The 20,882-nt window shown below is 33.5% G+C and overlaps 8 protein-coding genes across 24 annotated transcripts in view; 2 read left to right on the top strand and 6 right to left on the bottom strand.

Annotated features, from left to right (window-relative positions):
* Nucleotides 1-20,882, bottom strand: part of LOC129792578 (protein phtf) — a 295,904-nt gene that overhangs the window by 20,758 nt on the left and 254,264 nt on the right. The window lies entirely within an intron of this gene.
* Nucleotides 1-20,882, bottom strand: part of LOC129792640 (univin) — a 273,488-nt gene that overhangs the window by 20,758 nt on the left and 231,848 nt on the right. The window lies entirely within an intron of this gene.
* The window catches only part of LOC129792654 (RNA-binding protein Musashi homolog Rbp6), a 154,319-nt gene that overhangs the window by 20,758 nt on the left and 112,679 nt on the right, over nt 1-20,882 (bottom strand). The gene's annotated exons all lie outside the window — the stretch shown is intronic.
* LOC129792594 (U3 small nucleolar RNA-associated protein 4 homolog) lies at nt 115-3,957 on the bottom strand. Its single transcript, XM_055831805.1, has 4 exons — nt 3,732-3,957; nt 2,381-3,651; nt 372-859; nt 115-305 (listed from the first exon to the last, which is right to left on the bottom strand). The coding sequence occupies exons 1-4, from the start codon at nt 3,884-3,886 to the stop codon at nt 186-188; spliced, it is 2,034 nt and encodes a 677-aa protein (XP_055687780.1). The 5' UTR covers nt 3,887-3,957; the 3' UTR covers nt 115-185.
* LOC129792643 (protein disulfide-isomerase TMX3) lies at nt 3,994-6,143 on the top strand. The gene is made up of 5 exons (XM_055831937.1): nt 3,994-4,178; nt 4,241-4,376; nt 4,455-4,900; nt 4,968-5,374; nt 5,435-6,143. Exons 1-5 carry the CDS (start codon nt 4,127-4,129, stop codon nt 5,684-5,686), a joined length of 1,293 nt encoding a protein of 430 aa, XP_055687912.1. The 5' UTR covers nt 3,994-4,126; the 3' UTR covers nt 5,687-6,143.
* Nucleotides 6,083-6,821, bottom strand: LOC129792699 (programmed cell death protein 5). Its single transcript, XM_055832020.1, has 2 exons — nt 6,666-6,821; nt 6,083-6,589 (listed from the first exon to the last, which is right to left on the bottom strand). The coding sequence occupies exons 1-2, from the start codon at nt 6,726-6,728 to the stop codon at nt 6,254-6,256; spliced, it is 399 nt and encodes a 132-aa protein (XP_055687995.1). The 5' UTR covers nt 6,729-6,821; the 3' UTR covers nt 6,083-6,253.
* LOC129792696 (nuclear envelope phosphatase-regulatory subunit 1 homolog) lies at nt 7,019-7,752 on the bottom strand. Of its 2 annotated transcripts, XM_055832016.1 has the most exons (4): nt 7,601-7,745; nt 7,464-7,535; nt 7,269-7,403; nt 7,019-7,199 (listed from the first exon to the last, which is right to left on the bottom strand). In XM_055832016.1, exons 1-4 carry the CDS (start codon nt 7,629-7,631, stop codon nt 7,057-7,059), a joined length of 381 nt encoding a protein of 126 aa, XP_055687991.1. In that variant the 5' UTR covers nt 7,632-7,745; the 3' UTR covers nt 7,019-7,056. The 2 variants fall into 2 exon arrangements, with proteins under 2 accessions (XP_055687991.1, XP_055687990.1); XM_055832015.1 differs by having other exon boundaries at nt 7,269-7,535; nt 7,601-7,752.
* On the top strand, nt 7,823-20,707 carry LOC129792674 (microtubule-associated protein RP/EB family member 1). 3 transcript variants are annotated; one of them, XM_055831982.1, is made up of 8 exons: nt 7,823-7,932; nt 11,947-12,075; nt 13,400-13,545; nt 15,163-15,397; nt 15,961-16,100; nt 16,970-17,052; nt 17,129-17,201; nt 17,311-20,707. In XM_055831982.1, exons 2-8 carry the CDS (start codon nt 11,955-11,957, stop codon nt 17,362-17,364), a joined length of 852 nt encoding a protein of 283 aa, XP_055687957.1. In that variant the 5' UTR covers nt 7,823-7,932; nt 11,947-11,954; the 3' UTR covers nt 17,365-20,707. The 3 variants fall into 3 exon arrangements, with proteins under 3 accessions (XP_055687957.1, XP_055687958.1, XP_055687959.1); XM_055831983.1 differs by lacking the exon at nt 15,163-15,397 and adding an exon at nt 13,734-13,962; XM_055831984.1 differs by having other exon boundaries at nt 17,129-17,209; nt 17,311-17,956.

Here is a 20,882-nt window from a genome sequence, read left to right as displayed (position 1 = left end):
AAATATGTATTGGAATTCTTGTATGGCAAAGCATAATATTTTTAACCCCTTTTCATCGTGAGAACATTTCAAAAATCAGCAATTTTCAAGATGATAAATTAAATAAATGCGACATGAATGATTAATAATTTTTTATTAATAATTAAAATGTAATTATATACATACAATATTTGTCTGATAAAAGCTCATCCAGTGCCGTACTTTTTTATTTTAAGCGGTGGAGGAAGTTGTTCGATCAATGAATCTTCCGGAATCTCAACACATACAATTTCCTCATCTTCCAGCCATGATAGAAATGCCAAATTCTGAAAAAAAAAGAATTTTCTTTTTTACATAATCAACAAATAAAGTGATTTATTGCAATTTCTCACCTTTGCTTCTCGAATGATTTTCTTGGAAAATTTTTTATTTTCTGCAGAATTCAAAATTTTTGACTTTTTGGCATTTTCCGTGTTCTCTCCTTCTTCGCCATCCTCTGCTTCCACGACCTTTTTGATGCTAAAAATCATTTTTTCATCTTGAAGAATAAAAAGATCGGGATTTCGTGAATCCAGGACGACACTATTGATCGGGCGTTGGGGAATTTCCTCTTGAATTTGCACGGAAAATGTGAATTTCAACTCCTCCAAATCATATTCAATCAACTTCCCATCCAAATACGCTACAACGAGGCGCAGAGATGAGGAATGAATTCGCATTGCTGTGGCTGGATTTGTGTACTTTGGTAAGCTAATGTGGCGTTTCCACCTCTGTGATTCCTCCTCAAATCGCCATACAACCACACTGTTGCACAGCCCCGCCAGAGCAAGGTACTTTCCGCAATTTGATAAGGTTACCAAGTGAATGAGATCCTTAATGCCTGGTAGAGAAAGAAGGAAAATACTTCAAATTACTTAATTTCCCTTATTTTATACAAATTGAAAAAGAAAAAGAAAGAAAATGTTATCCCAAGAATAGAAATAATAAAATTCATCTCCAAGTCCCGAGAAATTACGTCTGTTGACTCTTCTGCCTCACCTAGGACGTTCAACGAACAAGCAATTTGGAATGAGTATCAAAACAGCTATAATTTGAAATTACACGAAAAACGTGAAAATTTAACTTTCTCCTCCCCAAATATTTTCTTTCTGTATCCTCCCTCTTTTTTGTTGCTTTTTCCATCCGCAAAAATTAATTTATACTCCACAGAATATCAATTTGTGGATTTTCGCCGAAGCCAAAAAGAGCTTCATTTGTGGAGGATTTTAATTTTCGTGCAAATAAAATAAAAGTTTTGATAAATTATGTTTTGCTGGATTCATCAAGTGAATGAAGATAAAATAAATTAATTGCTAACGTTGAGCTTTAAAAATGATTTTCATTATGTACTTTAGAAAAATATTTTTATCTTTTTATGTGACTTATTTTAATTAAGATTTTCAATATTGGTGCTATACATTAGAAATTTTGGGGAAAAAATCAAGATTCTTCTTCTTTCTAATTTATTTGAGCCGGACGATTTCCTGGGGCAAAATATCCCAAAAAAGTTAATAAAATTGCTGAGAAACTAAAAAGAAAATGTTTTTTAAACTTCTGCATGAAAGAAATGTCAGAAAAAATGTTTAGCTTAGCAACAAATAGAAATTCATAAGTAGAAGCGAGAGGTAAAAAATGAAAAAGAAAATCAAAAACATACAGCAAAAAAAAAGAAAAAAATAGGAAGCATACAAGTCAGAAAGAGAGGGACCTGGTCCGAAATTTTAAATAAATAGCACCATAAATTAGAATTGAGGTTTGTAGAATAATATTTGTATTCTATTTTAGATTTTTTTTTTCATAATATAAATTTTTTTGTTAGATTCAAGCGCTTTCATCGACAATTTTTTTTTTTTTTTTTTTAGATTAGATTATATTTATTTCAACTGGAATCCTTTTACATAGAATATAATTTTACAAAAATAAACAAATGCAAAGGAATCCAGGATAAGAATGGCAAAGCTTTGCAGCTGTTAAGCCATCTGAGTCCAGCATAATCACAAATTACAATAGCATTATATCCCTCACCAATCCAGAATATTTCCAAAAAAAGAAAAAAAAAAGCTGTCCTACAAATTAATTTCAGAAAAAAAAAATAACATGAATCAAAGAAAATTCTCCAAATCATTAACAAAAAATTTTTACTTATTTATTTTTACAAAAAATTGATTTTATGTTGTTAAAAGAAGTTTTAGAACTTTTCCTTCGAAATTTCGAGAATTAAAATTAAAAATTGACTTATCTACACAATTTTGAATTTAAAAAAATTCATGCGAGCATATCTGGGTTAATTTTTAGACAGAATAACTTAGCTTTCTAATTAATTTGCATTAATAGAATATTTTTTCAATAACTTTTTACTTACGTTTGTGCGTATCGATGGTCTGAATATGATCAAAATCCATTTGATTTGTAACAACAAAAATATCCACTTCCCCGGAATTTTTCACCAGGAAAACCATCTTGGAGTCTTGTGAGAAGATAGCATGAAGACACGGGGAAAATTGTGAAGTGATAATTTTAATTGGGCTCAGGAGTGCCGGCTGGCATTTGGAATCAAAGTGAAAAGCCTTAATTTGTGTATCGGTGGAGTAGAGCAGAATTTCCCCATTAGGTGAGAGTGTTGAGCACGTCATTGCTTCTGAGTCGCGACTCTGGAGCTCAAGGAGTTTCTGTAATTTCTGGAATTCTCTAACGGAGCCCAACTGCCAGATTTCCAGATGATTGCGATGTTTGAGGAGTAAAAGACGATTCTGTGTTACTTCCCCACAGGATTGTCTCAGCAGGGGAGCGAATTTCTTTGATGAGGTCGGTGAGAAGGTTGAAACAACGAGGTGACTGTCCACACCTCCGGAAAAGAGATTATTCCCATTCAGCGCCAATGCTTTCACATCGTGGGTATGCAGATGCTTCTCAACGGACTTTACCCACTTTGTCACAACGTGATTATCCTTTTTCATCGATGTGAGCGTGTAACTCCGGATAACTGGCTCAGTTCCGGAAATGAAGATTTTCGTTGCATCCTCATTAATTGCCAAACACAGAGCATCTGCTTTCTGGGCTTGATAACACTCTGTTTGACTCCCAAGCTTTCCATCCCAGAAAATAATCCTTCCTGCTGAATCAGCAGACGCCACAACATTTCCCGGAAGATACTGTATAGCCCAAACAATGATTTCTTTCCTCATTTCAACCCGGGACAGTGTCATGCGATGAACTGCATTTCCATTCTGTACATTCCACACACGGACAGTATCTACTGATCCAGTTGCTAAGAATTCTCCAGATGGGGCGAATTTGCAGCATAAAATACGCCCTTCCTGCTTATCAAAAGCTCTCTCATAGACAAGAAAGTCTTCCATGCGACAAATATTGAGGTATCCCTCTTCAGTTCCTGCTGCTAGGGTGCTCCCATGTACATCCATACACCATATGGAACTTCCAGTCACCAAGAGACTCTGCTGTGGCTCCAATGAGCGTAAATTCCAATGCACAATCTCTCCGGAAAGACCGGCGGAGAATAAATTATCCCCAAGCCACACGAGAGCTTCTACCGATGCATTTGGGGCTCCAAAAATTACCCGTTCCATAAAGGGAGTCCCTGAAACATTCCACAACTCCACAGAAGCGTCCACTCTGCGAAATACAAAGGAAAATTACGTATTTTCCGGCCTTTTTGGGTGGAAAGAAAACAAAATAAATCCACGAAATCTAACCTCGATAGGGCAAGTTTCTCCTTTTCAGCATTATATGCCATACAGCTTATCCCCCGTGGCTGAGGAGTGTAGAATCTAACTGTGTGTAAATGAGATTTATTCCTTTGATCCACTTCCATTCTATTTTCCTCGATTTTTTCACAACTCGGCACCATTGCAGGAAAATTTCGTAAAAACCAAAACAATGCATGTGCTATCACTAAAGTGAGGTTAGGTAGATTTGCAAAAAATGTAAACTTTTGATGAATTTCCCTTCTGTACCGCGTGGCGCTGCAGTCGTTTTGCACACATAGTTTGACGTCGTTTGCCAATTTTCCAGCAGAATTTTGTGAATTATTGGAATTTTCTCATAGTTTTTCAGGAAGGATGGTAATTATTTTGCTTTAGAATTCACCATGGATGTATCTGGGATGTTCACAATGAAGTTTCTTGCTTTACTTCTCCTTGGTGAGTTGGGAATCTCCAATATTTTGATTGGGCGGAAAGTAATTTTGAGATTTTCTGGGCAGTGTTTCTGGGTATCTCGGAAGGATCTCGTGTAATTGAGCTGAGTGATCGTTTCTTGGATGTTCGGCATGAGGGTCAGTGGTTTGTTAAATTCTACGCCCCTTGGTGTGCTCACTGCAAACGTCTCGAACCAGTTTGGTAAGGAAAAAAACAATCCCAGCTAATTAAGGAAGATCCTGGTGAATGTTTCAGAGACTTATTGCTCCTCCGTTGTAGGTCTCACGTTGCCCAGACGCTTTACAACACAAATGTACGTGTGGGAAAGGTTGATTGCACTCGATTCACATCTGTGGCCCAAGTCTTCAATATAAATTCTTTCCCGACGATAATTTTCATGAAGGATGGCCTGGAGTTTGTCTACAACGGAGAACGTACCAAGGAGGAGCTAATTCACTTTGTTATGCGAATGTCCGGGCCACCAGTGCAGCTTGTAACACGTACAGACAGTGTGGACATGCTAAAAGCCAGTCATCCCATCTTTTTCTCCTACATCGGAAAGCAGGAGGGCCTCCTATGGGATACTTATGCTTCAGTGGCGGAAGTCTTCCAGCCTCATGGATTTTTCTATGCTACCTCCTTTGAGATTGCACGAGATCACTTTGATATCGATACCCTTCCTGCTGTGATTGTGTACAAGGAGAGAAATCATTTCTACTATCCACGTGAGTTTTTTATTCTCTTTTCTCTTCAAGAAGGATAATTAATGCAAGTTTGTTTCTTCCTCCGTAGTTTCCGGTGAATTGTCTTTCGTAGAGCCATCCCACATGAATCGAACTCTCCATGCGTGGGTGAATGAAGAGAGATTCTCAATATTCCCCAAAGTCACGCGAAGCAATATAAATGAATTGATGTTGACAAGGAAATATCTCGTGTTAGCCGTTGTGGAGGAAAATCGTCTGGCTGAGGTGGCAGCCCATGAGCTGGAATTCCGGGATATGATTGAATCCATAATCCGAATGAATCACGATAAATTTCATTCGCGCTTCCAATTTGGATGGATCGGTACACCAGAGTTGGCACATTCCATCGCAATGGACACCCTGGCTACGCCTCATCTCCTCGTCTTGAACTCCACAACGTCTGAGCATCACATTCCCGACGATGAGCCATTGAAATTAACTTCAGAAGCCATTCAGGTTAAACTCAGCCTCAATTTACGCGGAAGTTTCTTCTATTTAAACGAATCTTTGTTGTAGGTCTTCCTGGAGAATATTCACAACCAGAGCGCTCCTGTATACGGTGGAAATTCCTTCTATGTACGCATCTATCGTACGTACTTTGAGGCAAAACGTTCCCTCAGTGAAATGTGGCGAGGTAATCCTGTGTTAACTTCGGTTCTCTTTGGCCTACCTCTTGGTTTTCTCTCGCTCATCATCTACTCCATTTGCTGTGCTGATATCCTCGATGCGGATGAAGAGGACATTGACACACACGAGAAGAATGAGTAGATGATGAAACATTAATATAGAAAATTGTAGATTTTCGAAGCTAGTCAAAATTTTCCCAACAAGAAAAGATCTCATTTGGAGACTCCGTGTTCAGCTGAAGAATTCCGCAATGAATTTAATTGGATTTGTTTTCTAAATAGAGCTTTTCACGAGCAATTTTTTAATGGAAAATGAACGATTTTAAACGAAGGTTTCCACTTTTATATCAAACTTGCAGAGAATAGAAAAAAAAATCAAGAAATTACAATTTTTTCTACGAAAATTCATTGAGAATTCTTCAGCTGAAGAAAACCTTTAAAACAAAGTGTTGGAGTATCCTGATTTTTTTTTAAATTCTAATAGAATAATGCGAATAATGTAATATTTATACAGAAGAAAGGGATAATCTTTGTCCAATTCGCAAAATTATGTTAAAATTTTATTTTCTCTGACAAAATAAACAACCCTCGAGATATAAGCGAGTGATGCGCCTTAATTTGCCGGACAGTTGATAAGAAATAAGAGGCATATTAGTAAGAAATTTGAGTGAAAATATAGTCATCTTCCGGATGCTGTGAGACACATCAATTACAATCCGTAGTCTTCATCATCAGAATCAATAGCTGTTCTCCTTCGGTCAAACTTCACAGCTGATGTACTGCGTGGCATCTGCCTATTTACGCTCTCCAGCAGCTGAACAAGTTGAGTATCATCGAGTTTCCCGGGGATTTGTCCCATTTGAGCCATTCTTATTATCATCTGCTCCACCATTTGAGCCTTCTCGGGTTTGCTGATTTTAAGGGTATTCAATCGAGCTCTTGCCGATTGGTCCATTATCTGAGCCAAAATGGAGTTCTTCATATCCTCCTCCTGACGACGACGCTCCTCCTGGGCTTCTCCTTGGGCTTTTTGGTCAGAAGAACCCTACCGGTGACACCAAAGTGAGGTTATGTCAAAATGGAATCATATAGGAATTTTCTATTGTTGGAGGATTTTTTACGTATTGCTTCTGCATCTCAGCCAGCCGTTGGGCACGTATGGCATCTAATTCATCGTCTCCCATGGCTCACAAAGGAAATTGGAAAAGAAAATGCAAATTCTGGATTTTTCACTGCAATCACAAGTTTTTTTTCGGGACGTTTGATTGTTTTTATTTTTAAATATTTTCCGTTGGTACACTGTGATGGATTTTGTGGGCGGTGAGATATAGAATTTTCCTTTGCTTTGGTGATCTTCTGGAGTTCCGGGAATTCTAGGATTCTAGGCTCAGCTACTTTCAGGATTAGTGTCAGATGCTGATCAGGAACTAGTACTGGAGGAAAATTATTCAATTCCAATAAGAAAAAATCCGAATTTTGTACATTTTCTCTTATTTTTAATTTAAAATTCGTCTAATTTGTGGGCCTAGGTCGTAAGATAAGCTTCCCCGTATCATCGCAGGACATGTTGAAATCATTGAGCACTGCCCGCGTTCGTGATGTAATAATTTGGGGCGCTATGACTAGCCGATGGATTCCACAGGCAAATAGCATTACTGAAAAAGACAAAATTACCCAATTAACAGCAAAATTAAATAATTTTGTAAGTTTGCGTAGGAACTAACTGAGAATTAGGGTGCCAACTGTGAAGATTGGATGATTGAGGAGTGATTCGGTGAAGGGAACAACAGAAGTCCTTGGATCCGTTAACCAGTACCAAGCTCCCAGTGCTGTAACCGTTGATAGCACGAAGAGAATTACTGGAAAATGGTGGAAAATTATTAGAAAATCAATCAGTTTTTGCCCAGAAAATTGCATACACCGCCAGCGCAGAGTGGGTGGATGGAGAGCAGCAATGACTTCCGTTAATCTCCTTTCGAAGGCTTTCAGATCTGCGGATCAAGACAATTTTCTCAGTAAAATGTAACACAATCTGTTGAAAAAAACAAACACTCACCTTCGCAGGCCGATTGTTCCATTTGAGACATTTTGCAGATTTCTAATTTTCAATGATTTTCCTGAATTTTCCCAAAAAAAAATATTTTAATCGCAAAATCCTCTCGGCAAAATCTCCAATCAACAAAAAATTGACGTTTACACTGTTTGCTAAAGTGGCGCTGTCGTCGCAAAGATGTTAATAATTTCATCTCAAAAGAAAATTCGGCACAATTTCTGCAGAACTTCCACTTCACCTCAGTCGACGATGCAAAAGAATTTATTGATGGGTATTTGTCACGTCTTGGTGGAAGTGAGTTTTTTCTCTTGTGAAATAATTCGCCACTGAAAAAGGTAATTAATTGACTAAATAATCCAAAGTATACTGCAAAGTTTGCATAAATCCACCCAGAAACCGCTGAGGAGTGAAGTTTTTGTGAAAATCCGCAAAACGGGAGTGTTTAGCGTTGAAATCTGTGGGAAAATTCCAACATGCCTGCGAATCTTGTGCGGCAGCTCCGCCGGGGAAATGTCGTATTTACCAAAAATCTTTCCCCTTTCGAAAAATCGGATTTTTCAAGGAGAAAAACACTTTTTTGGGACATCTGCAGCATCCGGGGGACTTCGGGGACCCCCAGGAAGGCTTCTGTAGAAAAAATTGGGCCGAAATCGCAGTTTTTTTTGCGGAAAACCCAACAACGAATGAGCAAGATGAGATGGCATGTGTGGAAATAGCTCCATCTCACTCTTGCGTTCTGTGGTGGGGTGGAATTTACCACTACACAAACAATGTCTGTGTAGTTGTGTGAGAAAATTTAAAAACTCGATTTTTCTGGAAAAAATGCATTTTTGGGGCTCCAAAAATTGTTGGGCACGCTTCGGGAGCCCCCAGGGAGCTTCTGTGTAAAATTGGGGGTCTAACTCGCGGTAGTTTTTCCTCAATTTGTCCGATTTTTTTCTCCGAGAATTTCGACAGTTTTCTTGAATTTGCGATGCCAATCGACGCGGCGTCGCCGTCTAAGCACGAAAATCTCAATTTTACAGTGAAAAATTGACAGAAAACGCAAGAAAATTGGGAAAAACGTTCTATGGGAGGAAAAGAATAATAGTAATGTGCAAGTGAGAAAACAGAGGTGAGATAGCGTGAGAAAATCTACCTCCGTCCCACTTCCTCCCCACCCACAGCGCCAAAAAATTGTCACGGATGTTTTTGGAAAGTTAAGAAATGTTTTCGGGTGCAAAAAAATTAAAAAAAAAAATAATTAATTACTATTTTTTATTTAAAAATTTAGTTCTAATTAATAGTACATTCATAAATCTTCTAATTGATTAAAAAAAAATTATAAATAAATAAATTAATCAGAAAAGGGAATGTACTGGTAAGTTTCACTTACGGGCTGTGATTCTTTCTTCAGAGGTCAGTCTAAGTGTGATATTTGATATAAGTTTGGTGGTGCAAACTCTGGGGGAAGGCTATCTCGCGCATTGGCTGTGATTCGTGGCGCGAGTCATCCTTCCCCAGAGTTTGCACCACCAAACTTATATCAAATATCACACTTAGACTGACCTCTGAAGAAAGAATCACAGCCCGTAAGTGAAACTTACCAGTACATTCCCTTTTCTGATTAATCTGTACCATGTAGCTATCTATTAAACTTTGCATTATATTTAACTTGGCCTCTGAAGGAAGAATCACAGCCCGTAAGTGAAACTTACCATGTACATTCCCTTTTCTGCTTAATCTATAATTTGCAGCTATATATATATATATATATATATATTACCGTTATATTTTACTTTGCATTTACATTTATATTTATATACCTTTATATAAGGCGCCCCGCTTCGCGGGGCGCCAAATAGTTACCGTACTAATTAAACATACAACAATATATATTTATATTTTACCGTTATATTTTACTTTACATATTTATATACCTTATATATAAGGCGCCCCGCTTCGCGGGGCGCCAAAGAGTTATCGTATTAATTAAATAAAAAATTAAAACCCTTATATCTCCTGAATGGCTCCATAGATTTTCTTAAATGACCTATTGTTGGAAAGGTCTTGACCTCAGCTATAACATACTCAAATTTTAACGAAATGCATAGTGCAGTTTTTGAGATATTTAAACTTAAAAATTTTGGATGTGCAAAATATTGACTTTAGCGCCTCTTGCGGTCATTTCTCGAAATTGCAATGTTCTAGACATTTGTAGGGCTTCACGAAATCTTTTATTTGCGCTTGAGTTGATTAAAATCGGACTTGTAGAACCCGAGATATGACATGCTAACTTTGGAAGGCTATATCTCGAGAACGGCGACATAGATTTTCTTCATTTTTGGCATGGTGATAGATAATATAGTCAGCTATAACATATGAAAATTTGAAGAAAATGCATAGTGTAGTTTTCAAGATATTCACCGAAAACTCATCGAAAATTTTGTTTTTGATTTTTGGCCCCCTAGCGGTCACTTTTGAAACTTCGGATGTTCTAAAGAGTTGTAGGGTTTGTTGAGAGCTTTCATTTGAGCCCAGATTGATCAAAATCGGTCAAGCCGTTTTCGAGTTATGGTCGATTTTCGATGAAAAATTGTCACGGCCATATTGACTAAACGGCTTGACCGATTTTCGAAAATGAGGTATCGTTGGAAAGGTATTGATGTCCCCTACAACATATAAAAATTTCAGATTTTTAGCTATAATAGCACCGGAGATATAGCGAAAACAAAATTTAGGGGTGTTCCAAAATGGCGGACGGAGGGGAGGGGGGGTGGATTTGACTTCACCATCAGACGACATCAGGCCGATATACTAACTTTGCCGTTGACCGCATGTCTCTATCTATTACCGTTCTCTTGTAATTAAGCGTCAAACTCCGGCCGGCCGGACGGCCGGAAGAATTTTTTTTTGACATACGTTTTTTGGAATGTGGGGACCCTAATTCGTGCTCATCCCGAGTTTGAGCCCGATCTGACGACTTTGCATTTTAGGTGGTACACAGAAGCTGTGCTATTCTTTTCTTCGAAAGAATCACAGCTAAAATTTAGGAACGAAAAACGCAATTGATCATTTTACCCCACGGTTGGGGCAAAATGTTAAATGACTGAACTTTAATCATAATTTTCTCTTTTTTTATTCAAGTAAATTATTACTCATTTCCAGAAATAAGAAAAGTGCAAAATAATTATTTTTATCACAAAAAGTGAACAAGAGTACATTACTTGGAGAAAATGGGGAAATGTATGAAATTTTGACTGCCCACTGCTGCCCAATTTGATCCTCTGCGTATAATTTTGACTTTGATCTTAATTACCTTTAAAAAGGAGACGTTCTTCCAGATTTCCTTCATTCTATTTTAAGATTTGAATTGGCCACGGCGGCCAGTAAAGTCCTCCCAAGTAAGTCTTCTTTTTCTAATCACCCCAATTGCCCAAATATATTCGAAAATTCGTCTCTCACCTTAAATTTAATAAATAAAACCCATAAAACATTAAAATTTATTTTTTTTTTTAAATGTTTTTATGACATTTCGTGAATTAAAAAAAAACTTTAATGCTATTCAGTAATAATAAAATGTGTTCTTCACCCGCGAGTAGGTAATTAGGAGAAAATTATTATATTTTTCTCTTCCCTTCAGCAATCACGTGCAATAAACACGCGCCATCCGCAACGATTTATGATCGAGTGACAAATCTCATAAATCCTCCATAAAAAACCCCATCGCGAGTTCTCTCTGGGTGAGATTTTTCTCGTTGGAAAAGTAGTAAAAAAAAATATAAAGTTATTTCTTTGAGAGAGAGAAAAGCAAAGAAATGCGCTTCTGGAGGTGTTGGTGAGGAGAAATGTTGGGTGAGGCTTCCCCACATGAATGCCAGTGAAGCGCAAAATTATGCTGTGTGATCATCATTTTGGGAAGTTCTTTTCACATTGGGGGGGGGTCACCATCAAATATTTCGCATATTAACAAATCTTTCAGAGAATTTATTTAATATTTAAATAAAAAACTTTGTTGTTTTCAATCAATGAATGGGTGTCTGCAAAAGAAAGGGGCACTGTACATATTTGGAAGTTAGAAGCGGAAGTAGTACTTGAAGTCGATTGTGAGTGGCATTTTCAAGAGGAGGAAACTCCTCTGCTGTTGCATTCTCAAAAACTTTTCACTCTCTTCTCTTCTTTTTTCTCACTCTCTTCTATAACAAAAATTTCCCGTGTAAAATCAGCTACAAAGTCTTTCTCTTTTTTTTTGTACATGAGTCAGTCAATTAATTAAATATTTACTTGATTCGTATATATGAGCTGTAGAATTGTGAGTCATTTCTTCTTTTTTTTCATCTCTTCTCATTCGTTTCTTTCGTCTTTTTCAGAGGAAATCATGGCTGTAAATGTATATTCGACAAATGTAACAACAGAGAATCTTTCTCGCCATGACATGCTCTCCTGGGTCAACGATTGTCTCAATGCTCATTTTACGAAGATCGAGGAACTCTGTACAGGTAATAATTGCTTAGAACTATTTAGTAGAATTTTCGTTGTTGGCAAAAACATTGCCACATTTCTTTGCAAAATTTTCTCTTTTTCGTATATTTCACATTTGATAAAAATGCAAATATCGTCAAGAGCGAAAATGATAAGATGTATTAAAAAGCAACTCATATCGTGTGCTTCCATTCCCATTTGAGCTCAGGCTTCTATTAGATATGAATGAATAACACAACAAAAAATGAACACGAAGCTTTAGTCCAACAAAGAGATGTTTCATAATTTTTTGAGTACCTCAATTTATCGGGAAAGAATTTTTATGTTTAGTCAATATCTATATTTTATATGGGCTTTATGTGAAATATGAAATAATAACCAGGAGCATTAGATAAGGTATATCAAAATTGATTTTTATATTAACTGAATGGACAATAGTTGGATGAGTTGAAAAAAAAAGAATAAAGATTGATGGATTATTAATCATTAAGGAAACTCGAGGACTTTTATACACAATTTTTGAAATAAAAATAAAGATTCTTTGCATTCTTCTTAAATGAGGAAATAAATATCTTAATTTAAAATTAGAATTTTTAATTTTTAGAAATATCGGTTTGAGTTTTTTAAAAAAATATTTTGTGCTATTCTTCCACTCTTCATTTTTTTAAACATCTATAGAAAATAGAAGAATTGAGTGTTTTACTTTTGATTATTAGTTTGAACAATAAATCTTACAATCGTGTTTTTTTAATAATAGTTTGCCCTTATTCCAATATTTAACGATTTTATAACGTTTGACGTATTTTTCTGACATTTGACATTAAATTTTAGACATTTCTTTTCTAACCTTTAACGTTTCTTTTATATTGTTTGACGTTTATTGCAACCTTTAACGATTTTATAATAATCGACCGACTTTTTTTCAACGTTAGATGTTTCTATCAATTTATCTATCCAATAATTTGATCTTTTTTTCCAACATTTGATGTTTTTTTTTAAAACGTTTAGCATTCTTTTTTCGAGATTAGACGTTACGTTCTTAACGTTTGACGTTTATTGAAATTTTTAACAATTTTGCAATGTTTGTTTTCTGAAGTTTTACATTTCATTTTCTAACGTTTGTCTTTCCCAATATTTGATGTTTCTGTTCTAACGCTAAACGTTCCTTAAACTCCCTAACTTGAATAAGTTTGAAGGGTCTTAACACCCTCCCTGTCTACACAATTCTTTAGAAGAATAAAATAAATTATAATTAACAAAATATCATTAAAGCTTCTTTAAAATCTTCCGCAATGAAGTGTTATAAATGAAAATTTATTAAAATTAACTTTTCAACATTAGGAGCTGCCTATTGCCAATACATGGATATGCTCTTTCCTGGCTCAGTACCCATGAAGAGGGTTAAATTTCGTACAAATCTCGAACATGAATACATCCAGAACTTTAAAATTCTCCAGGCAGCCTTCAAGAAGATGAGTGTGGATAAGGTAAGTTAATTCCCATTAAATCCTTTTAAAAAGAAAAAATTTTTTTTTAAAATATTTTCCTAATTCGAGAAAAAAAAGAAAATAAAATTTTGATTAAAGGTGTGTAATGAGAAGGGCGAAAGATATTTTGTTGTTGTTGTTGTCGTTGATCAGTTTAGCATTATTATGTACTTTCTATGCGAGTTCAGATAATACCCGTGGACAAACTGATCAAGGGGCGATTCCAGGACAATTTTGAATTTCTGCAATGGTTTAAGAAGTTCTTCGATGCCAATTACGATGGGCGCGAATATGATCCAATGGAAGCACGATTTGGCATTCAACTGGGACATGGGGCAAATCAGAATGAAATAGCAGCAGCAGCAATTGTGGAAAAGCCCCGGCAGATTCAGGCACCGCGTGCACGAAATCCAGGCAGTTAGTGTTGCGTGTATCTGATCTCAAAAAAAAAACACAGACACAACACATTTTTCTTCTCCTGCAGATTATTATCGCTTTGTTAATTTGCACAAAAAATATATTTCTTCCAAATGTGGCACACAGTTGGACGTTTTATGTGGCGGAAACATCTTTCTAATTGTTCTCGTTTTATTGACTATTTCTCATTTATTTATGTTTTTTTTTTTTGACTTTGTCTACATTTGTTGGGGGATTAATTGCTTATCTACAAATTGTTTTTTACATTTTATTATTTTTAACAGCGATTGATTGAAGAATTGTCTTTGAGATTATTTTATTTGATATTTTTAAACAAATAAAATTTATTTTACTCCTTTTATACTTTAAAAATTAATAATTGAAAATCTGAAAACCTTTTTTATTTTTTATTAAATTAATAAAATTGTTTTATATTTTTTCAAATTATATGTCAATGATTTACAATTAAAAAGAAAACTAAATCTTCAAAGGTTTTTAATTAAATCTTATTTATTCTTCAATCTATCGGTAATATTTTTTAAATTTAATTTTACTTTAATTTTTAGCAAGGGATTGGCAGTGATTTAATAATATATTAATTAAATATTAAAATATATACACAATTATGCTGTAGAAATTCTTCGATTAACAGTGAATTAATTATTTACATGCAAATCATAGTTTTTTCTTAATTTAATTAAAAAAGTCAAGAAAGATATTTCCAAATGCTTTCACATTCCGTAAATATTTTAATTTGTAAATAGTTGTGAATATTTTATTTTTAGATATCACACAATTTCTTTTATTCTCTTTTACTATTTTATTTATTCTTTGCACTCAATTTTTTTATTGTTATATATTTTGGAATGTGAAGAGCTTTATGAAATATTTTTTTTTATTAATTAAATAAAAATATTAATTCACTAATGTAGGGTACTCAACTCATTGAGGTACACTTGAATCGAAGAATTTATGCGGAGAAGTTTTTGAAAAAAAAGATATTTTTCAGATACCTACCTACCTTTTTTGTATTTCTACTTGATAAATCAATCAAAAAAGATTTTTATAGGTTGTAAAATTCAAAATTTATTTTCTTTTCATGAATTTTCTTCTTTTTTTTCCTGTGTGTATGTGTATTTATGTACAAAGAAAAAACCAAAAAAAGGAAATGTTTCTTTTCTTTTCTCATTTTTCTTCTAGATAATCCCCATTGATAGATTAGTAAAGGGTCGTTTCCAAGATAATTTTGAATTTTTGCAATGGTTCAAGAAATTTTTCGATGCAAATTATGATGGAAAAGATTACAATGCACTACTGGCGCGTGAAAATTTGCCGATGGGAATGGGATCGGCGGCCTCGTCGAAAAGCGCCTTGGCCGGTCCGAAGAGAACCATTCCCGCAGCGGCACCCCCAGCTCGCGTTCCGGCCAAACCCAGTACGTTTTGTTTTTCTTTTTGTTTTTAATTGGATAATTGCTTTATCTTTTGTTTTATATGTATTTATGTAAATTTTCCTGAAAAATCCAAAATCAATTCCTCCTTAAAAATAAAATAAAAAACCTATCTATGTGATCCTTCTATCTGTGTACAGTACACCCCAATCTTTGTGTGGCATCCTTTTTTGCCAAAGTGTGTTCTTGTTAATTTTCACGCTACTTCTCTGGCCAGTTTGCGAACAAGATTGTAAAGAGAGAGAGGAGAGTTGTATGTACATTGTAAATATATTTGGAGGAAAGATAATTGTAAAGAAAATAGTCTGCTCGCGATAGATAATTTTTTGATTTTATTCTTGACTTTTGAGCAAAAATTAAAATCAAAATATTAGCTATTTTGGGCAGACTATTCAATTCAAATCTCTTTAAAGCTTTTGCATGTTAACTAAACCCCTTTAATATTCTCAAGACTTTGCATGACCAAATTAACACGAAAATAATTCTAATTGTTTTGAAAAAATTAATTAAACGTCGGAAGAATGTAAATTAAAATGATGTTTGTTTAGTTTCCAAAGCGCCAACGAGACCAGCCGCTGTACCCGGACACCGTGTTTCGAATCAAACACCTCCAAAGAAACAAGACTCCATCGGGAACCATCAATCTGGGCCGGTGACAAATCAGCAAATTGAAGAGCTCTCCAATCAAGTAAGATAATTTTGTTTAAAATTAATTGATATTTTTTTTCGGGAATCTTGGGGATTTCTTTGCCAGAAGAGAATTCAGGAATTAAGAAGGACAAGTAAGATAAATAAATTCCGGAAGTCCTAACTTTTGAATTGTGTCTCAATCCAGTCTATTCAAAGTTTTTGATACAATTTGCCAGTTTTTTTAGCCAGGAAGGGTGTTTTGGGTGTCTTAATCACCTTTAAAAGACAGGTCAGGCTTTTTTTCTTTAGATATAAAAAATAATTATCAAATAAAACTTATAGTATAAAAAAATCAAAATGTTATTAGAGAGAGGAAAATATGTCAAAAGTCAGAGAAGATACGTCAAACCTTAAAAAAGAACGTCAAAAATTAGAATAAATTTTCAAATGGTAGAAAAGTAATGTTAAGCGTTAGAAAACTAATATAAAACGTTACAATTAATGTCATTCCTCTAAAAAATGTAAAACGCTAAAAATGTTACTTTTGCTAATTTAACTAATTACTTATTTGTGTCTTCCTCAAAGGGCATGTTAGATTTTTTCTAGAACAAATGCGGTTCAGCCCTTCAGGACATTTTTGTACAAATTCCGATTCCTAATGTTTGGCACAAGTTCGTCTTATATTTTAAGGGAATTGTCCTGTAAAGGATGGCCGCAATTATTCTAGACAAAATGTAATGTCAGCAATTATGAAGAAAAAAATATCTATCAATGGTTTTTGATTCTGGCAAAGTTTTCGATTTTTTCATTCCTTTCTAAGGGAATTTTGTTCCTGATTATCTTAATTTTTAGATTTTCTTCCTTTTAAAATATATATAGATAAAAAATTCATTAAGCCTAATATCTTTTAAAAATATTTATTTTCAGGTAATGGATATGAGAATCAATTTGGAGGGTTTGGAGAAGGAGAGAGATTTTTATTTTGCTAAATTACGAGATATTGAGATTCTGTAAGTATTTCTTTTATAATTTTATATTTTGATAAAGAAATAATTTTTTTTTACAATTCCTTGTATTTAATTGAAGATGTCAAGATGCCGACGAAGCGGAACCACAACCAATAGTACAAAAAATTCTGGATATTCTCTATGCGACCGAGGTATGTTAGTGAGTTATCTTTTTTTAAGTTTTATCTTTTTTTTCTTTAAAAATTTGACAAATTTGTGGAAGAATAGTTGGAATTTATTGAAATTTTCTCTTATATAAAGGATGGTTTTGCTCCTCCGGATGAATTGACACCCCCGGATCAGGAGGAATACTAAAAGAGAGAAGAAGAAAAGAAAATGATTTACAATAGAGAGGGTATCATGGTTATGTGGAGCATCATTTTTGGGAGGAAAGCAATTTGCTGTGGATTGATTAATTTTGTATGAAGAAAAGAAAAATTCTGTAGGCCATTATTTAATGTCTAGTAATTATTCTTACAATTTTTCATCATGTTTTTTTTTCTTTGTGTACGGAATAAGCTCTTGAAGACATCTTTGAAGTATTTTTGTCAAATATTTTTCACAATTAATTCATTTTGAGAAAGAAAGAAAACAACTGAAAATGTATATGAGACTTTTTGGTAAACATTATATTCCATTTATGATTTTTTTTTAAATTATCCTCTAGTAGGTTTTTTTTGTGCTAATGGGATTGTTAATTTCTCTCTATGAGATAATATTTTTTTTTGTAGAATGTAACGAGAAAAAAAATCACTCAATGTCCAGTTCCTTACCATGATGAATTAGAGAAAAGAAGAAAGAAAAAATTATCAATTTTCTGACTTAATCATTTTAATCAAAGAAGAGCATTAAAAATATCATTTTATGGCACATTTTAGACGGAGATGCACAGAAGATTATGCAAAAAGAGAGGAGAAGAAAAGCAATTTGTGTGTCTCAAAGTTTCAAAATATGAGCGATATTGTGAAGATTAATATTGTCGACAATTTGATCTAAGTTTTATTTTGGAGTTTTGAACAATTTCTTAGTTGTTTTAGTGAAGAAAATTAAGTAAAATAGATTTTAGATAAAGTTTTAGAGCTCAAATGAATGTGAAGAAAAATCATCAGCTAATTTTCTCGGTAGATTCCCTTTTCAAACACTTCATACAAAAGTTTTTTTTTTAGATCAATGCCTTACGTACTTTTTTCAAAACTTATATAGCTGTTTGCTTTCTTTGCCTTTAGTCTTCATTGATTTACATTTAATTTTACGTTCAAAATGAGACATTTAAAAAGAAATGGAGAGAAATATTTTGAGTTTAAAAAAAAATGATGAAAACTCCGCATCGTGATCTCGAGGAAAACTAATATAAAGAAAAATTATAATCTAGAAAAAAAAGCCAATAAAAAACAAAAGGAGGATATTCAAGCATATATTGGAGCTGCCCTGGTTTGAGGAAAGAATTTTGACTCACATGATCTTTTATAGAATTAAAACTGAATAAGAAATCGTCATGCAAAAATATGCGTCAATATTGCCCACTTTGTCTCTTTAACCCTTTAAGGTTTTTTGGGTCATACGCTTACCCAAACGTGAAACATTTAATTTTTTTCAATTATTTATGAATGTAATTGTTTTTCCATCTTACAAATGCATCAAATTCACGCATAAGGGGTCAAAGAAGACGTTCTGAGTGAGAAAAGTCCTCTAAAAAAAATTCATAGAATAAAAATCGCGATAAAAGAGCGCATGTTTCAATGTTTTTATGTTTCACGTTGGACGTTAAAGGGTTAAATGTTTTGAAACATTCGTTGCAATGTTTCTTTGACTAATTTATCGCTGTGAAACATTAACGCGAGTGTTTTGAAACATTTAAAAATACATGGGTAATCTTTGCTGGATTTTGGAAAATAAGGAATAGTCAGGTAATTTTGAAATTTCGACGTATTTCAAGAACGATTTTGTAGCCAATTTTTTAACAAAAATTAAATTTTGGTGCATTCCTGTTCAATGTTGATGAGAATTTAACCTTTTCCTCTCCACGAAAAATATTGAAACATAAGCTCTTTTAGCACAATATTTATTCTTTGGATACTCAAAGAGAACATTTCTCAGTTAGAACGTTTTCTTTTGCTTCTTTTGTGAGAATTTAATGCATTTCTAAGTTGGAAAAATAATTAAATTCATTCGAATTGGAGAAAGTAAAATGTTTTACGTTTGGGAATAAACTGTCCTCTTGAAAATTATTTTAAATTCTCACATTTTGGTTATTTTGATTCTTTAGAGTTTCTTGGCGATTTCTTATTATTTTTATTGATTCTCTAAAAGATAATGCAGGTGAAAATTGTTCCTCAAACTAAGACAATTCTATAATATGCCTGAATAGCATTCTTTTGCAAGCCACTAGACCTAAAACGGAAATATGTTTATTTGGTTTTTCATTAGAAAATCATTTTTCAATTTAAACTTTAACTTTATTCTATGAAGACTTTTAATCACCTACTTATGTTAAAAATCAAGTGAATTAGTTTGAGTTCAGAAAGGGCATAGATAGGCCTAAAGATATAAATATAACAACACGTTATTAGTTAAATAATTTAACAAATTGATTTTCTTTCAAAATAATTAATGAATTATTGATGAATTTAATACAAAAAATAAAACTAAAATATTAAATAAAATGCCTTTTTTGAACTTTACTATTCATTTTATTAATATCTGTTTTTTTCTGCATGAAAAATGGCCTAATTTAGTTTATCAATATAATACATTAATTAATCTTAAGTTTATGCTGAAATTTATGTATTTTTTTTCTTCATTTATGTAATATTTCCATTTCCCTGTGTGGATGTTTTCATCAACAAGTCAGAATTCATAGAAATTATTCAAAAGAATACTCAATTTTGGAAAATATTAATGCATGACATTTTTTTCTTAAATTAATAAAAAAAATTAAATATTTTTGATCTTTGAGTGATATAAAAATATAAAACTCCTGTAAATTGCTCCGCAGGACACACCTCACCTAGACCCCCCAGTGAGTTGCATGATATAGCGCGTGGCATGTTAAAAGAAATTTATCTACAATTATAAATTACATTTTTGTCGACAAGTAATGCGTCAACAATCGCTCAAGTGTGCTTTTATATAAAAGTAAAAGAAAAAAAAGTCTTTAATGAGGAAAAAACTCATTTTTATTTTAAAATAATGTATCGAAAACTTATGAATTTAGCCATGCATCATAGTTTTGCACTCTACTTCCCCTTGCATCAAAATGATTTATACATAAATAATATTTTTTAGGTATTTTCTCTTTTAATTATTACATAAAATATCTCTTTTTATATTCAGCAATTTGCAATATATTGAGCGAGTCGAGAGTCTTCACACATTCTTCCGGGCATAAATGCATTTTTTCTGTATTCTCAATTTTTTTTGTATTTTAATTTATTAACTCACAAATGTGGAGACTGGTGAAGACATAAAATCGGTGAATGGTTTTAAAATTAATAAAAAAAAAATGCAGAATTAACAAAATTAAAGAAAATTATATGGAGGAAAAGTTCTGAAGATGAGATGAGAAAAAAAGGATATCTTGCTAATTTTTTAATGCTACTGTATTGCAATTGTATAAAAAAAATATTACAGTTTATTAAATTATTATGTAATACAGCGATTTTTGGTGTTTTTATTCTTTCATTCCATTGCAATATTTTGACGTTTTTTCTTTCACATGTGTTGAATTTTTTAATCACACAAAAACATCGATTGAGATGATCTACAAACATTAAATGTTCGTCCTCTCTGTAATAATTTTTTTTGCATTTTGTGACAAATTTTTCCATCTTTTT

Source organism: Lutzomyia longipalpis, chromosome 3 (genome assembly GCF_024334085.1).
Source record: "Lutzomyia longipalpis isolate SR_M1_2022 chromosome 3, ASM2433408v1".
NCBI classification, from domain to species: Eukaryota; Metazoa; Arthropoda; class Insecta; order Diptera; family Psychodidae; genus Lutzomyia; species Lutzomyia longipalpis.
This window is presented reverse-complemented; position numbering and strand designations above follow the sequence as displayed.

What these genes read in the sequence shown, in the direction of transcription:
- LOC129792594 (XM_055831805.1), bottom strand. Translation starts at nt 3,886, where the DNA reads ATGGTGCCGAGTTGTGAAAAAATCGAGGAAAATAGAATGGAAGTGGAT. An exon ending in GAGAAACTTGCCCTATCGAG is followed by an intron (nt 3,652 to 3,731) that starts GTTAGATTTCGT and finishes TGTATTTCGCAG; the next exon opens with AGTGGACGCTTCTGTGGAGT. An exon ending in AAATCATTCGAGAAGCAAAG is followed by an intron (nt 306 to 371) that starts GTGAGAAATTGC and finishes TTTTTTTTTCAG; the next exon opens with AATTTGGCATTTCTATCATG.
- LOC129792643 (XM_055831937.1), top strand. Translation starts at nt 4,127, where the DNA reads ATGGATGTATCTGGGATGTTCACAATGAAGTTTCTTGCTTTACTTCTC. An exon ending in AAACGTCTCGAACCAGTTTG is followed by an intron (nt 4,377 to 4,454) that starts GTAAGGAAAAAA and finishes CCTCCGTTGTAG; the next exon opens with GTCTCACGTTGCCCAGACGC. An exon ending in TAACTTCAGAAGCCATTCAG is followed by an intron (nt 5,375 to 5,434) that starts GTTAAACTCAGC and finishes TCTTTGTTGTAG; the next exon opens with GTCTTCCTGGAGAATATTCA.
- LOC129792696 (XM_055832015.1), bottom strand. Translation starts at nt 7,631, where the DNA reads ATGTCTCAAATGGAACAATCGGCCTGCGAAG. An exon ending in GGAACAATCGGCCTGCGAAG is followed by an intron (nt 7,536 to 7,600) that starts GTGAGTGTTTGT and finishes CTTGATCCGCAG; the next exon opens with ATCTGAAAGCCTTCGAAAGG. An exon ending in AGTTGGCACCCTAATTCTCA is followed by an intron (nt 7,200 to 7,268) that starts GTTAGTTCCTAC and finishes TGTCTTTTTCAG; the next exon opens with TAATGCTATTTGCCTGTGGA.
- LOC129792699 (XM_055832020.1), bottom strand. Translation starts at nt 6,728, where the DNA reads ATGGGAGACGATGAATTAGATGCCATACGTGCCCAACGGCTGGCTGAG. An exon ending in CTGAGATGCAGAAGCAATAC is followed by an intron (nt 6,590 to 6,665) that starts GTAAAAAATCCT and finishes TGTCACCGGTAG; the next exon opens with GGTTCTTCTGACCAAAAAGC.
- LOC129792674 (XM_055831982.1), top strand. Translation starts at nt 11,955, where the DNA reads ATGGCTGTAAATGTATATTCGACAAATGTAACAACAGAGAATCTTTCT. An exon ending in GATCGAGGAACTCTGTACAG is followed by an intron (nt 12,076 to 13,399) that starts GTAATAATTGCT and finishes TTTCAACATTAG; the next exon opens with GAGCTGCCTATTGCCAATAC. An exon ending in TTGAAGAGCTCTCCAATCAA is followed by an intron (nt 16,101 to 16,969) that starts GTAAGATAATTT and finishes ATTTATTTTCAG; the next exon opens with GTAATGGATATGAGAATCAA.